The 17602-nt window shown below is 36.1% G+C and overlaps 1 protein-coding gene across 1 annotated transcript; it reads left to right on the top strand.

Moving 5' to 3' along the window:
* The first annotated feature begins 4153 nt into the window (after positions 1–4153).
* On the top strand, positions 4154–16999 carry prxl2b (peroxiredoxin like 2B). The gene is made up of 7 exons (XM_084736547.1): positions 4154–4333; positions 5654–5858; positions 7216–7267; positions 7765–7828; positions 7923–7998; positions 10107–10225; positions 16559–16999. Exons 1-7 carry the CDS (start codon positions 4274–4276, stop codon positions 16583–16585), a joined length of 603 nt encoding a protein of 200 aa, XP_084592673.1. The 5' UTR covers positions 4154–4273; the 3' UTR covers positions 16586–16999.
* The last annotated feature ends 603 nt before the right edge of the window (positions 17000–17602 follow it).

The raw sequence follows: 17602 nt of genomic DNA, 5'->3' as shown, positions 1-17602 counted from the left end.
GTTAACTATTAACATTATGTAAAGGTACAGATGCTCCTCTTTCAAGTTAGATATTAGATTTATAAACCTAAAAGCAAAGACGGATTATGAAACAACGACCCCCTGGGCACAGATATGAAAAGTCCCCACCACCTCTCACACATCCTTTGTGATTATATCCCCTCCATTTGTCGTCGCTTTACACCTGTTTGTGGTTGTTTTGCGCCTTTTTAGTGTCTTTGAAATTGTTCTGAATTTGGAGTCTGTTTTGCTCCCGGTGGTCGTTATATGTCTCTTTGTTGTCGATTTGTCTCAATTTGATTGATCCATAGCAGGTGAAATCCAGGGCAGGGCCATTTAATAATCCATCTATGCTTTAAGGACATGTTTCACAAGGGAAATGACTCAAGTATTATAAGGTCAAAGTTATTACAGCCTAACTTTGATCCTCCAAACTTCGCTGGATCAGTCATAACAAACGCCTGTTATTCGTTGTTCAAACATTTGTTTTGTTTTGATTTTTGTCAAAATCCGTATTATTTTATTTATTTTTTTCCAAATTCAAAGACACACTTTAAAAATACTTATCCAAGGGCTCATCTGAATGGTGAACGGTAAAATGGTGAACACAGTAATAAATATAATAGATCCATGTATAATACATATATGCAATACAGTACCAGACAAAAATCAGTCAAAATGTTCCTTTTTTATTTGTATTTTTTTCTACATTGTAGATTAATACTGGAGACATCAAAACTATGAAATATTGAATTATGTAGTAAGCAAACAATGTGAAAACAAGAGAAAATGTTGTCTTTTTAAGAGTCCAAAATATAAAAGACACACGCAGACTGTATTCTAAACTTTGCTCTTTAAATTTTTAGATTAGTAGTTAGATTAGTTGATATTTTATTTTAAGAGCCACCTTTTGCTTTGATGACAGCTTTGGACACTGTTGGTGTAATGTCAACCACTTCTTTAAAAAAAAAAGACAAAACATTAGATAATAATGCCTAATGATAAGTGTGTCCAAACATTTGACTTGTACTTTATATTCTCAACCGTCTAAACATACCATAATAAAATCATCAGGTAAAAAAAAACAAACATCATAATATTGCGAGGAGAAAAACCTGCTCATCACATTAGCAACATTATATACACAAAACTTTCCAGTGAAAATACACAGTGAAGTTTAAATATACTGTACATTTAGATATAACTATATAACACAGAGAAAAGGTGTTAAAAGCTCCATACTAAAAAGAAAAACAAAAAACAAAACTGTTAGGTCAAAAACCTTGTACAGCACCAAGAGCTTAGTCAGAACAACTTATATTAGAATATATTATCTGTCATAATGTAAAGAAATAATCAAGCAAAAGGGAACCAACCTTATTTTAGAGGTGCCTCTGCTAATATAAAACAGTGACAATATTGAGGTACAATAAAAACAATACCACTGCAATCAGATGACATACATGACCCACAGGTTGTGGATACATTGTCCACATCAACATCAGAGCAATCCTAAAAACATTGGACCTGTCATAAATTCATACACACAGATAAGTTGCTTTCAATGTTACACACAGTTTTGGGAACAAAATACTGGAAGATAGAAACAGATATACAGCTAAGGGACAACAAAGCTAAACAAAGACTGGTAAAGAATAAGCATTGAACTATTATGTATCATCAAGCTCTAATGAGGACATGGAACAGTTATATAAACGTGTCACATGATGTAAAATAAGATTACAACCAAACCTAAGGTGAAAACTACATGTGCAAGGATTCAACAAATTTCAGTCCTTGTTACTTGTGCAAATTATGTATGCATTGTCACTTATATTTATCAGTCAATAACACCTCTGTTCCGTCTATTATCTTCACGTGAGTTAAATTATAAACCCAGTACAAGCAGGAAATCCCAGAACATCAAAAATAAAATACAGAGTATGGGATGTATTTATGTTGTCTTAAAATACAAAGATCACTTGTGTAAATGAAAACTATAACATCACAAACAGTGCAGGCAAACATCAATGAAAGACATCCTCACTTGAAGAGTGAATTAAGATGAAATTTAAATAATCCATGAGGAGACTGTGATGCACTTAGGCAATAAAATAAATCAATCACCATAGAAGCGTGTTCTGTTTTTCCACGTCGTGCGTTGGCGCAGGTCCTTTCATTTGTCTATCAGTGAAAGTGAAAACAGGTGTGCATGATTAGGTCCATGATTAGCAGTGAGTGACAGTACTGTTAGTTTTTCACTGCAGGAAAAAGCACAGGTGAAACAAATTTCATTAACAATGGCTCAGCTTTATAAAGTGTAGTAAACCATGACAGTGAGTCAGCAGGCAGGGGACCATCAAACAACAGCTCACCTAGAAACAGTGCAGTCGCTCTCTGTGTTATGGCAGATTTCTGGGAGGCTGCAGTAGCTGTTGGTTTTTATTTAAGTTTCTGTGATTTTACTTTTGTTTTATTAACACTTTTGTAAAGAGATTCTATTTTTAGATATATCTGCACATTAATGCATGTGGATACTTGCAACATTTCTATATAACATAGGTAGAGGTATACAGGTGTGTAAAAATAAGAAATTTTACCAAGTTTGTTATAAAATAATTTATGAAAATAAAAATACAGTACATTCTATATATTTTTAAATATTTTTTCAGATTGTATTGTTAATTTTCTATAGTATGTTCACATGTCTTGACAGTACTTGCTTTTAATCTTTTTATTTTTATTTTTATTTTCCATCACTATATTTATTGTTATGCACAAAAACACCAAGATTAATTCCTTTTATGTAGAAATCTGCTTGGCCATAAATCTGAATCTGATTGTGTTTAAACTGACGGTTTTCTATTCAATTAAAAATAGTCTCATAACATCAAAAAGTTCCATAGCTTATTATTTTATGTCATAAATTACATCTGGATGTACCTGTCCCTATAGGAATACTGAAGTGACGTTTGGGCGCCCTCTGATAGCAGACTCATAATTGACTTGTAATATGATCTGGCCTGCAGGTCGACCATCATGATACAGGAGGGACAGAAACAACCACTAAGGTACTCATGTATTGAATTCATTGTCACCGAACCACAGGTATAATATCTCTGTGACCAGTTCTTTATTCAATGATTTTTGTTTTGAGTAATGGACCGATATGGAAACATTTTACTTTCATGTCAGCTAAAATCTTGATCTTCAAAGTACATGTTAGATAAACATATTACAGTAAAAATATTTAATACCTCCATCTGAAATGGAGCAGAGGTAAGAGGTATATATATAATACCAGTGAAATTTACTCAGGTCCCTGTTATCATTTCAGACGATAATGTTTAGGTTAAACTGTAAATCAGCATCAACTTCAGAAATCAGGTATCAGTCAGTCCCTAATATGTTTATAGAAAGATATGATGTACAATATAATGTCAATATAAACACAACATACACTACAAAGTGTAATTGCACAGTATAAAATATACATATGGAATAAATATGATGTATGTGTTATAAAGATACAAATATAAATATTAATGATTCTGTTATTGCGCCACCCCTTTCTGCTACTGTCAAACTGCATATTTCCTCACTGTGGGTTAAATGAAGGATTATCTTATATTGTCTTTTTGTTTTTTTTAATCTTATTTCATCTTAAGTGCTGTGGTTGAATAAATCTTCCAGCACTAGTTGCCAAACAGGGTGAAGCAGAACTAAAAGGCTTTGGTTGTCTCAGAGGTTAATGTAAAACAGACAGATGGGATAAGACTAACAGCAGTACAGACAAAGGCCCTGCCATAAATCTCACTACCTTTGAACTCACCTATAGCACAAATGATGTAACCTATATTATAAAAAACTGCATATTTTCATTCATTCATTCATTCATTCACCACTTTGTCGAAATACTGTTAAAACTATGAAGGCAATGTTTCACACATAGTGTAATGAAACAGAGTAAGGAAATAGTATATTGAGATGAAACATGGTTCATTAATGGCTACAGTTAATTGTAGTGCTGAGATGCACGTGCTGAAATTTGCCCGTACGAAGCCCCGCCCACACCGAGCTCTGGGATTGGCTAGTTTGCCAGCACCGGCAGAATTTGATTGGACAGCAGCGTTCAGTGGGCGTATCAGGATGTAGTTGTTTTGCAACTGTTGTGGGGCGTAACTCACACGAAACCTCAAAACTACATGACTGTATTCCTTATGTGTTACACAACCTCTGTGAGTGTGTTGTCAGTTTACTTTTCATGTAAGAAATGGCGCAAGTCGACCTCGCTAAAGTTGGAAAGAACAAGCTGAAGAGCGATACTGGAGAGGTAGGCTAGGACACGAAGGTGTTTAGTGTTGCTTTCTTCTTCCTTGTCATATTCGGTTGATTGGTTCATGTTTCAAGGTTTTCTCTTTTAATCTAAAGTCGTGCTGATAGGTTGCCTTGTTCCCTCAGAGGCTCATCTTCCCTGCTGAGACGATGTTAAACCTGCTATTACCTCCCAGCACTGATATAATTGCTGTCAAATGACTCCTCCTGGGTGACATAACGATGATCTGAAGGGAATGCATGTGAATATGAATCATGATGTCGCGCTGCTTGAATATATGAGCTTTTATTTCACAGATAGCAGGTAAAAAATCAGTACAATCTACCTAAACACACAGTTCCCATCCTGGTTCATTCAGCTTCATTTCATGTACTCAGTTTTTAAATGTAATGTCTTTAGATGTGTGTCTTAATGGTCTTGCTACTCACTTTACCCATTTTTTACTTCACTGTTTCAATATCTTATTTTCATTAAAAAAAAAAATTATCTGGACTATAAACGTCATGGTTATAATATTATTATATTTACTATAATTTTATTATTTTATGTGAGTATGAACTACATCTTAATCTCTTTAGACAGCCGTGTGTTTTAATAATTATGAATAAATCTTTCTTGCACCTTGTGTGTCAGTTGCATAGGACAGCTGTTAACAGTTGGTCTACGTTTACTCTAACTCTCATTCTCAAATAAACCATAAATAAATAAATTATAATGTTGCACATTAGCATCTGATATAAACAAAATGATTATAAAATTATTAGCAAAACAGAAGTTATATTTAATTAGGGCCTATATTAGGGAGTAAAAAAAAAAAAATGATATCAATATATCAGCCAATATTTTTTACACATAAAATGATATACATGGTATAGAATATATACATAAACATACAATTTTTGCAGTGATTCCTCAACTGTGGCTAAGACTTGTGACAAAGACATGTAATGAAGGCAGGAAATTTTACTGTCAAACAATAAACTTTATTGACCAAAAAGATATCCGGATACCGAAACTGTAAACTTTTACTGGTATTTTTAAATAATTATGAATAACTAAAAAAAAAAAGACATCTGACTTGAAAATTTTCAAAAAACAGTCCAAACATATAAAATGCTGCCTGCATGTTCTGTTAAAAAAGATTTTTATATATGTACACACTTTCGACAACATACTTATATAGCTGTGGTAGACCAATATTTGTGTGTAATTTGTATGCTCCATGTGGTCCTATCCAGTGAACCATAAATAAATGAATAAAAATATGTCACCTGTTTTGTGGTTTCACAGGAGTTTTTCCCTCTCTGTGTATTTCAGAGTATAGAGCTGGAGTCTCTGTGGCAGGACCAGCCGGTGGTCTTTTTCTTCCTGCGCAGGTTTGGCTGTCAGATATGTCGCTGGATGGCAGCAGAGATCAGCAAACTGGAGCCGGACCTGACAGCCAACGGTGTCGCACTGGTGGGCATCGGTCCAGAAGACTCAGGGCTGAAAGAGTTCAAGGATGGAAAGTTTTTCAAAGGAGGTGAGTAGGACTTACTCGTTCAGTACAAACAACGGTATGTTTTTCATATTTGTGTTGCACTGACACAACAGAACAATAATGTATGGAGCTTAAACAATTATAGAAATCACATCTTGATACACCAGCATCTTAAATCTGATCCACTAAAACCGTTTTAACACAACAGACTTAATTGGGCAGGTTTCTTTCTGCCTCTTCATCCATTTTTAAATGTGACCAAAGACTTTACAACAGAAAATGATCCAACTCCACAAATAAACATTAAAAAAGACCAAAGTCTATCAAACACCTGTTTAGGCCAGTACATCAGTTATTTTATTGGAGTGATGGTCAAATACTATAAAATTACATTTGTCCCCAATTGAGATTCAATCAATGAACAGTGACACCCCAAAAACAAACAAAATAATCCAGTGAAACATGATCTGACACTGAGTGCAGTTCACATTGCTGTTACCTGGCCATATTATCAAATTTTAACCACCTGTTAGGAATGGGCAATACCAATATTTTAATTTTTTTTAACGGGTATAATTTTTCAAAATAATGGTGATTTTAAAAAAGATACAGAAAATCATATGACACATACCGGCCATCCATCAACAACACATTTATTACAAAAGCAAATATAAGGACAATTAAATAAAAATGTTTGTGCTAATAATTGTAAATACATTTATTTTCCTCTTCTTTTTGTTCAGCCTCCTCATAACCTTCACGGTATATTGCTTTTAGAAGTTTGAAGAAGTTTCCTCTGTTGCTGCTATGTGACACTTTCTTGTCACAAATAGTGCATGTTGCTCTGTCTTTATCTACAGGTGAATAGTAGCCCCCATCACAGTATGTTTCCTTTGTGCCATTCTCACACAAGTTTGATGCAGGACTGTGTGACTGTGGGCAGTGTCCACAGCTGTGTGCTCATTCTCATGTCTCATGGGTTTCCACAGTCATGTGAAGCGAAATAAAAAGGTCAGGGCTATTTATTTGCACAAACATGCAAAAGTACTGAAAACAGTAAGAAGTGCAGCCACCCACATTTTGTATTTATATAATCTTATTATCAATAGTTTTTAAAGGAATCGATACCAGATGAGTAGCTTGTGATCCCCCCATCCTTACCACTTATGAATGTGACACTTTTCAGGAATGAAAAGATCAAAATCCATTTGTTTTCTTTTTTCTGGAAACTTTGAACTAAGGAGAAATAAAACAAAAATTAATTGGCCCAGTTTTTTCTTTTTTTCTTCTTCTATTTTCTTTTTTGTTTGTTTGTTTGTTTGCTTATTGAGCCCATTTCTTTCAAGAGCTGGTCCTTTTGCAGGATTGTGAATAATCGATTGATCATCTTTTCTTCCAGTCATTTATGTTGACGAACAAAAGAAAACATACAAGGAATTGCACTTCAAAAGGTGAGTCCAGTAAATCCAGGCTGAATAGTTTGGTTTGACCCTCTGTTATTTCTTGGTTATCCTACCAAAAAATACCTTCGAAAATTATTAATGCCAACACTCTAATTCCAACTCTTTGGTGAAAAAGTATTCATTTATATCTATGAAATATATGCAATTGAAGAAAAGTTTTAGTCTGCTTTAGTTTTTTTTTTTTTAATGTGCAACTGTTTTGATAATTGATTAATTGTTTGTCATTTTTCAAGCCAAAAAGCCAAACACTTGCTGGTTCCAGCTTTTCAAATGTGAGGATTAGATGCATTTGTCTTGATAGTTCATTGAATATCTTTGGGTTTTTGACTGTTGTTCAGATAAGACAAGACATTAGAATACATCTCATTGAGCTGTGGGACATTATAACAGGTGTTTTTTCACTTTTCTTGAGGTTTGACCACTCATGTTGAAATTAGCTGCCTTGTGATGATACATAACTGGGTAACTGTGTTTTTCATACTCAGGTACACGGCTATAAGTGTGGTTCCTGCTGCTATGGGGAAGAAAGTACGAGATATAGCTTCAAAGGTAGATGATTACTTAATGTCCTATGATCATAAGAGTAGGGGTAAAGTTGGGGAGACGCTGACTTCTGACTGCCTGTTTTTTCTCTTGTTTTCAGGCCAAAGCTGACGGCATCCAGGGAAACTTCTCAGGAGATTTGCTGCAGAGCGGAGGCATGCTCATTGTGGCCAAAGGTACAGTCAGTATACAGCAGAGGGAGGGTAGTAATAATAAACTTTATTTATATAGTGCCTTTCCCATAACAGGGTTTACAAGGTTCAACAGGAATCATGGACATGCTAATCATTTTACATTAAGAAAAATGGCACCATCAATCAAAAATACACAGAATAAGCAATAAAACATAAAATACAGTAATAAAACATAACACTGAGAAAAATAAGAGATAAAACAATGTAGGAAGGCTACCATATAGAAGCATTTTTTAAGTAAGGACTTAAAAGATGCTGTCTAATCAAATCGTCGTCTAATCTCCTCTGGAAGGTTGTTACAGAGTCAGGGATCTTTCTTGTGGAGAAAAACAATGAGTGTTCAAAAGACCTAATGAACTGGGGTGATTTCAACATGTAAATGACCTTGTAGTGTGACACTGAAGAGGGCGAAGTTTCTCCACTCGTTTAAATGAAAGCAAATACTCAAATAAATGCATTTTTGCAGTCTGTCCTCTAGAGGGCAATCCTGCATCACATCATTGTAGTAAGCTCTCCAAACCACTCACCCTGAAAGCCAGAGCTCCTCAGGGTTGCTGACTTTTCTCATTGCTGTATTGTTTGTATCCACACAAGTGTAAAATTAAATAAACCCCTCAATTAAGCTATTCAAATTTGTTTATTGGGTTAATAATTCTGCATGGGGAAAGAAGGAGTGGAGTGGCACAGTGCAAATTGATTTAGGGTGCAGCATTAGGAAGACTAAGAAGATGGTTAACATTTTTAGAAAAGTAGGAACTGACAGTTATCTTCGTGTAATTTGCTTTCGAGGTTGTTAAACAGGTGAGAAGTTTGGTACTACAGTTGTTAAAAATTTTACACCTGATAGAGATGTCACAAGTGCTCTAAAGATATTACACCAAAGACATTTTTGGACAGCATAAAGGGAACGTTATGATCATTTGAAGTGGGTTTGGATGAGGTACTTATATTTTTTTTAATCAGTGTATCACCTACATGGCACAACCCCAGTTTAGAGAAGCAGAGACTATTACTGGCATGGAAGCTAAGCAATGCACAAAATGAAGCAAAATGAAAAAAAAATCTATATCAGTTTAAGTGTGCACGGTATTTTGAATATTTTCACCACTTCAACTTGCTGCCAGACCCATCTTCAGGTGGGAAAACGGCATTATATTAGCCAAATGTTGCCCTCTCCAAAGCCACCAGACTTCTTTGACAAAAACAGTCATTTTACTTCACAGAACTGCCTCAGTCAGTTAGTACATTTGTTATTGTGTGACATTGGTGCATTAAAAGGTCCGTTCAGGTTCGGCAAAGTCAAACACTAACACAAACAAACTAACCAGTCAAGGCAGTGGAGGACCAGAGACTTCTGTGATCTGTGAGGTAAAATGACCGTGGTGACCAGTCAGAAAAGGCTGTCTCAGAACAAGGTGTTTTGTTTAGGTGGCCAAAATGTGTTTTGTTGCTGAGCCTGTCCACAGCAGTACATAACTTAGCCTCTTACTGTAGTACTCCTGCTGCTGCTGCTTCTCCACCATCTACTGTAGCTAATACACGGACTATGGATAATTACCTCATATGACCCCGCTTCAGATAGTCCAAACTATCCCTTTAATATATTATGTGTGTCAAAAAAAAAAAAACATGCCCACATATAAAAGTCAGTCAGACTAACTCTCTCCATTAGTCCGCTGATACTCTCTTTTATGGTGTGGTATGAGCAGCTTGTTCTCAGAGAAAGGAATCAGCTGGAGGAAACAGATTACAGGTTGTTCTGTCTTGTCTGACTCATTGATTTAAAGCTCTTGGCTCCATCAGAAGGCCTTTTTGAGATTTGGGCTTAAATCTGAAAGCTTTGAGTAAAACCTGTATTCCACTTCTTTTTGGAGAGATTTACCTTTTGTACCATGTGCTGATTCTGCTTTTATATATTTTGTTAGTATCACCAGTAATACCTGGAAATGAAATCTGTTGTATTAAATGCTGAATTAAACTGTAGTTTTAATTTTTGAGTGAACCAAACAAATTTAATAAAAATCATCAATGGATAAAGTCAACAGACTGCTTACTTATTATTCTTCCTAAATATATTTCGCTCTGCAAAGGTGGAGAAAAGGTCCTGCTGCACTACATCCAGGATTCACCAGGAGACCTCGTACCTCTGGAGGATATTTCCAAGGCTTTGGGTATCTCAGCCAAAGTAGAAGCAGGACAGAAACCAGAGGTAAGACATCCCATAAGCATCCAAGAAATTATGGATTCTTTTCTTTTAACTATTTTCTTTGCCCCCTGTCTTCAAGTTTTAATGTGCTATTTGTGTTTATTAGTAAAAATCTGTCACGTAAAGCTGCATGTTGAAGGGTTAAATAAAACAGCAGTAAATGGTGTCATTGTGCTTACGAAAGCAGACCGGACTGATGTGATTTTTTTCAGCAGCTTCTGATTTACGTCAGCACACACATCAGGGTTGCCTCCTCAAAGACAATTTCACACTTATTACTGAGCCTTCATGGTCTGTCAGTGTCTGTGTCACAGGCCCCCGAAAACATTTTAAACCTGAGGGATGATCTCAGCCTGTGCGTAATTGTACTTAAAAATGCTCTGTAAACATAAACAGAGACCTCATTATGCAAACAGTCAAACATGGAAAACCAGTGTTGGCAGCTTTACGCAAGATTTAGATTTGTTTGTTTCTTAGTTTATCTTCCATAAAGACTTCTGTGTAGCTTCAGCAGCATGCGGCAGAATTAAATGTCAAGTATATCACTGAGGAATTCATAGGTTTAACATTACTGTTGTTATTACATTGATGTAATAATGTAAAGTTTTTTTTCGCATAACATGTATGAGCCAGGAGGTACTTGAATGAAGATGACTTGAGATTATGGTCGAAGTTATACTGAACTTTGCAACTTAATGTGCAGATTAATTAAGATTTTAAGAGTAAAGAAAGAATGGGTCACTGTTGTCAATGTTTAAAATTGTTCACTACTTAAAAACAAAGTAATAATCAGCCCATGGTAAAAATCAGACATCAAGTTCTTTTAGGCCATAAATAACTCAGTCCATACAACCCACTCATGTAATACCGTAACGCTGTAACTGTTTAAAGGAATAGTTCAACATTTTGGGAAATGAGGTTATTTCACTTTCTTGCTGGGAGTTGGATGAGAGTGTCCAGTAAATTTGAAGCTACAGCTCAGACTATTATGAGCTTAACACAGTGACTGGAGGCAGCTAGCCTGACTCTGTCCACAGGTGAAAAAAACCCTGTCTATTAGCACCTTTAAAGCTCACTCACTAACATTTATATCTTGTTTGTTTAATCTGTACAGAAAACATTGTGAAAAAAAAAATGTAGCTTTACATTTGTTAATGTGCAAACTGACAGACGCTCGTCTCCTCCACAAAACATTTGTCACTGCGCTGCATTATTGTAAGTCATGATGAAGAGTCCAGACTCTGTCTCTCCTCGTCATCTCCTTGGTGTGTGTCAGTGTACAGTTTGCAGTTTGCAGCTGTGGTCTAAAACATCCTCACTGATGTAAACTGTTAGAGTGACACTGATGTAAATGATCCTGCTGCCTTAATACAAAAACATGAATATCACGCATCGTTTCGTCATTATATAGACTGAACTGAATAAAGACGAGTATTTTCCTCCTCAGAGGACAATATGTTATTAAAGAAATAAACTATTATTAACAATTATAATACTAAAGAAATAAATAAATCCGTATTAATAGCAACTTTTTCCTAAGACACTGCTGGTTCTGTGGTGTTGGAATTTTAGATCTGAAGCCTGTAGTTCCATAGAAACTTCAATTGACTTTTCTATTGAAGTTTTCAGTTTCACTTCAGTTTTGGCCATAATGTTAAATTGAGCAGGTCAATATGCTCATCTGTGCCTGATGGACTGATGAGTTTGTAATATTATTATATGAGCATATTTTATTATGCCTTTGAGGGTTTCTGGACAATATTTGTCATTGTTTGTGGGTAATATCCCTTTAAGGTACATTGTGAACAAATAAAAAAATTATGATTAATTTGCGTCATGCAATTAATTTGAATTGATTGACAGCGCTAGTAAAATACACACACATAGGGCGCCCCTATAGCTTAGTCGGTAGGGCATGTATTGAGGCTGTTAGTCCTCTGCAGCGGCCGCTGGTTCGAATCCCGCCTGCGGCTCATTTGCTGCATGTCATCCCCTGTCTCTTCACCCCCCTTTCCTGTCATACCTTCAGCTGTCACTGTCAATAAAGGCAAAAATGCCAAAAAAAAATAACCTTTAAAAATACACACACATATATATGACATACATATACATGTTTTTTTTTTTTAGATCAACATATGTAGAAATTGGATGCAAAAGAAAAAAAAGTGCAAAAACTTTGTTATGCATGCAGTGTTCTGCAAACATCTACAAAACACTGTATGCATGTCACACCACAATTTATGATGCCGACATAAAAGGACAGTATTTTCTTTGAAGACAGAGAATGAGCCACTTTGTTGGTTCTGGTTATTCAGTGTCCAAATAAAGCTTATTTAGAAACAAATTGCTCAGGGTCATGCATGCACATAATATCTCATGTCCAGAGCACTGTGGGTTTTGTCCTGTGATCATCAGATCATTCAGAATATCCTTGACATTCAATACATTGCCCCCTGGCTCTGCTGCTTGCTTCCCACAAGACACACTATATCAGATGGGTAACATGTACATTAGGTTTCCCCATGACCTGTCTGAAGGCCAACAGATGTCATCGCTGCAACCCAGGAACAGAATAGACCTTGTTTTCTCTGAGAGGTGAAAATGTGGCAGAAACAAGTTGGAGTCACAAGCTGTCTGACATACTGGTATGGAAGAAGTGAGGTCTTTGGATTCGGATAAAACCAAGTAATGTCTCTTTCAAAGCTTTCCTCTTAGACAGTGTTTACTTCACCCATCTGTGTCAAGAGATGGATTTCCCTGAAGAACATCCGTATCTCAACTTCAGCACAATGATTCTTAGGCTTTATAGACAAGACACTTTTAACTCTGAATCTAGACAAACAAAGTTGCCTACAGATGTGCCTTTATCCTAGAAATTGGAGTGCTACTCACCTATCACCTTATCTCTAAATAACTCACAGATAAGTGGTTAAAGGTCAACAACACTGGGCGTCACAGAGCCTGCTCAGACCTGGTATTAACATGAGTCCTGGGTCATCTGATCACAAGTGAACAGTTCTTGGGTATGTGAGGTCACACCTGGCATTACAATGTGTTTCCAAATACATCTTGAGTGATCACTTGTGATCGTATCTCACTTCCCTGTTCTATATGCAAATAAACACTGGTGCTGTTATGTCAGTTAGAGCGTCCATTACTGTCCATTTGGCCATTTATTTTTTCTTTTTTTGTTCCAGTTCAGCACCACACAAAACTCCTCTATCACCCGAAATGAGCCTCATGTTTTACTTACTGGGATTTCATAACTGAACCATGAGCACGATGCATACTTTTACTTTCTTTTACTGTGTGGAAATCTCATGTTGTCAAACCGCAGATGGTGAAGAAAGACATTGATGACAGAGTCAGAGAAAGTAAAAGTGTGTCCCAGTGCACCACAGAGCCTTTCTGTCTCTGCAACACTGTTTTTTTTTTTTCAAGGAGAGAAACAACTTAATGTATTGCTTTTAATGCCAAATTTACAAAAAGGCACAGTTGATTAAGAATTTGCCGCAGCAGTTTCACTTCCCCTCTCTGTATGCTAATAAACATGTTGGGGGACACCCTGGTAGCTCAGCTGGTAGAACATGCATCCCGTGTACTAAGGCTGAGTCATCATCAGCAGCACATGGGTTTGTTTCCAACCTGTGGTCCTTCGTTGTGTCTTGTCCCTCTACTCTCCTGCCTTCCTGTCAGATCTGTAGCTGTCCTATCAATAAAGCCACAAGGCCAAAACATATATATTTTTAAAAACCCAAATAAGTCCAAATTTGTTGTAACAGCATTTTACCAAGTTTATAAAGTATCTCCTCACTGAGCAACTCTCATAATAACATGATTTTTAAGGGAGTCTGGGGATATTTCAGATACTAGTGTGTTCACAAACATCTGCTGCAGGTAAGAGAGTCCAAACATGTGATTTGCATTACAGTGACACAAAATATGTACTTATAGGATGTCAGTTAAGAAGGCGATCCTTCAGTGAGGCCCAGGACACATTTCTGTTCACACTGCTGAAAGAATGTGGTCACATGCGGCCCAGACCACCTCTGAATGTGGTCTGAGCGATGCATCCCGAGTGCGTTCACACCTGTGCTTAAAACTGTCCAGTTGTGATCAGATCACCCAGGATGCATGTTAATACCACACCTGAACGAGGTCACAAGTAGCCGAGGCAACACATTAACACAGAGCATTAACCAGAGCATTCTCAGTACAATCCTGTTGTGTAACAACACATACAACCCTCGTTTTTCTCCCCAAGTTTCCTGGCTGCGTTTACATGGTATGAAGGCAAAATGCCAAAGAAAGAAAGCTTTATAAAATCTACAGCACATTTACATGAGCATTTTAGGAATAGAAATTAAACATGTATTTTCTGTCCCTGTCAAAAAACCTAATAAAATAAAATGTAGAAACACAACATTTCTTCCACTTTATGTTCAGACATGGTCCATAAAATAAAACGGATTTGATTCAGTGAAGTGGGCAGTTTAAATAGCTAATTCTCAGTGTGATCATACAACAATCCATATTCCTGCATTTTATAGTAAAAACCACTGCAACAGTTGTTTTATCACATGTATACAACATGCAGTAAGCAATGTTCATTAACCGTCAGTTTAGCATGAACAATGAATTAGTGCAACTGTTCGTTGTAGATAAATGTGACAATTATTTTTATGTTTCATGTATTAATAGTTTGGTCTATTAAACATCAAAGTAGTGAGAAAATGTCCATCACAGTTTCCCAGATTCAAGTTCAAACAGTCCAAAACCCAAAGATATTCTGTTTACAGTTCAAGCTTCTCACATTTGAGAAGCTGGAACAAGAGATTGTTTGTTTGGCGTCTCTGCTTGAAAAATGTCTTAATCAATTAATCGACTTATTGTTTCAGCTCAGCAATAAATAGCAACATAACTGAGATGATCAGCTAATGAGAGAACTGTGTTGTTATAAACACTAATTGGATTTCCAACCCCGCTTCCAAAAAGTTAGAACATTATGTAAAACAAAAATTAAAAAGAGCATGCAGTGATTTGTGAAAACATTTCAACCTAAATTCAATTGAATACTGTATTGGAGACAGGATACATAATGGTGAAATTTGATGAAATTCATTGTTTTTTGTAAATATGCACTCATTCTGAATTTGATGCCTGCAACATGTTCCAAAAAAGCTGGGACAGGCGCATATTTACCACTGTGATCTTGCTTTATTTATGATTTCATGACTATGACAACAGTCCCAACAGTCTCTGTTGTCATATTCTGTGCTTCATAATTCACCACACATTTTTTAATGGGAGACAGGTCTGGACTGCAGGAAGGCCAGTCTAGTTCCTGAATTTGTCTACTACAACTTGACTCTAACACATGCAGAATGTGTCTTGGTGTTGTCTTGCTCAAATAGAGCAAATAATAGCAGACCAGACAAACCTTGGACAGAATGTTGCTCCAAAACCTGTATGTGACTTTCAGCATTAATGGGGCCTTTCACAGATGTTACAATTACCCATGATGCCATGGACACTAACACATCCCCATACCATCATAGATGCTGGCTTTTGAAGTTAATGCTGGCAATAATCTGGATAGTCCTTCTCTTCTTTAGAAAGGAGGACACAACATCCATGATTTCTGAAAGCAATCTCAAATGTGGACCTGTCAGACAACAGCACACTTTCCCACTTTGTGTCAGTCCGTCTCAGATGAGCTCGAGCCCAGAGGTGTCAGCTGTGCTTCTGGATGTTGTTGACTTTCAATTTACGTGGTCCCAGATTAACAAAACATGCTAAATTGAAATGCTATGAGAACAATGCTGCAGCGTCAGTTTCCTCCTTTTAAACTTCCAGTTGGGGCCGGAATAACAGTTTTCCCTTTAGAGATCAAATTAATGCTCAGTGTTAAGTGAATGGGTTAGTGTTTTTTTATGAGTCCTAAGAAATCAAAATAATTGATGTGGGCAGAACTCAGACAGTCACTGAATCCAGCAGCCTGCCTGATCTTCCTCGACTCCGCGGGGGCAACTTGACTCAACTATAGACTTTATATTAAATTATTTCAACTTGTTTAATTTACTCTCTATGGCTCCAACTCGCTGTTTGGACCAGTACTCATTTTTGGATGCACAAGTGTTATATATTGGTCCTTTAAAAGTGATTTCTGTTTAAAGTTGTTTGACATCTTTTTGAAAGCTGGGGAACCAGACCCAGCATTCTTTACACATATGCTGTTAAGCCTTAAATTTGCAGACCAAATGTCTTTTGTCCATCCAACACTGTGTTTTTCTCTCACTTACTATTTTATCTTAATCTCTGAACTTTGTCTTGCAGTGCAACGAGGATGTTTGTACACGATGATGACAGAGCAGCTCAGAGCACCTGATGAGGCTGAGATGGAGCTGGATGAACTACAGAAACTACTGCCAATATTCTTGTAATTTCTTTGTGACAGTTATATGTATTATATTATTATCGCTTCTTTCGCTGTGCAATCCTTGTATTGTATTATTAATTAGAGTTTCTAGGCAACAGTGATATTACCTCATAATAATTACCCTTTTAATTGTAATAAATGTCATGAATTTTAAATATATCTTGCACTTATTAATTGTTTTTTAAATTTGCTGTTTTAGCATTTATTACACTGAGTTTAAAACTACATGAATTCTTTTGTATGTATCTGAATATAATAAAAGTTTAAAATCAATACTTGTCGATGAGCAGCTTCATGCACACGAGTGGAGTTTTAATAAAGGTAAAGAGACATCTTTATCTAACTTTTTGACATGACAAATATGTGTTGCTCATAAACAAGATTAGTTGTTTGTTTACTACATTAATCATTTAAAACTCTTTTTCACAGCATTACACTTACATTACACTACCATTACAAACCATTACATTGGTTTCTTTTAGTCCCTCTCAACAAATCTGCTTCATGTTATTCCCTCTCCATCACTTGTGTTGATCTGAGACTTAAAACTAAAATTGACTGATTTTGTCATCTCTAGTGTCTCTAAACTTTTAAAAGATAATAGCTGTAACAGTATCACAAATGCATACGTTGCATAAGATCCACCTAATCTTTTTGCCTCTGCATAGATCAGAATGAATCGTATAAAAGTTTGTCAGTTTTATATAAATATATGACATTCAGATGGCGTCTTTAAAGGAGAGACTTGAGATCATGCCAGTTGAGACAGTCACTTTAATGGCAATCTAGATAATTACATAGCAGCAGGAACATTCATAAAACATCTTTTAACGTCTGAATTTTTGCAAAGCAACAATGTTAGTTCATAAATATTCATGTAGATAAATAAACTCCTCTGATTGGTATACAGATGAAACGTTCATATATAACAAAAATGTATT

The sequence above is a fragment of the Lutjanus erythropterus genome, chromosome 2 (assembly GCF_056507025.1).
Source record: "Lutjanus erythropterus isolate fLutEry1 chromosome 2, fLutEry1.hap2, whole genome shotgun sequence".
In the NCBI taxonomy this organism is placed as follows: domain Eukaryota; kingdom Metazoa; phylum Chordata; class Actinopteri; order Lutjaniformes; family Lutjanidae; genus Lutjanus; species Lutjanus erythropterus.
Note: the sequence above shows the minus strand (reverse complement) of the source record. Positions and strands in the feature narration are given on the sequence as shown.

Coding starts and splice junctions, on each gene's coding strand:
- prxl2b (XM_084736547.1), top strand. CDS start 4,274: ATGGCGCAAGTCGACCTCGCTAAAGTTGGAAAGAACAAGCTGAAGAGC. Junction 5,859..7,215: donor TGGAAAGTTTTTCAAAGGAG/GTGAGTAGGACT, acceptor CTTTTCTTCCAG/TCATTTATGTTGACGAACAA. Junction 7,268..7,764: donor AAGGAATTGCACTTCAAAAG/GTGAGTCCAGTA, acceptor TTTCATACTCAG/GTACACGGCTATAAGTGTGG.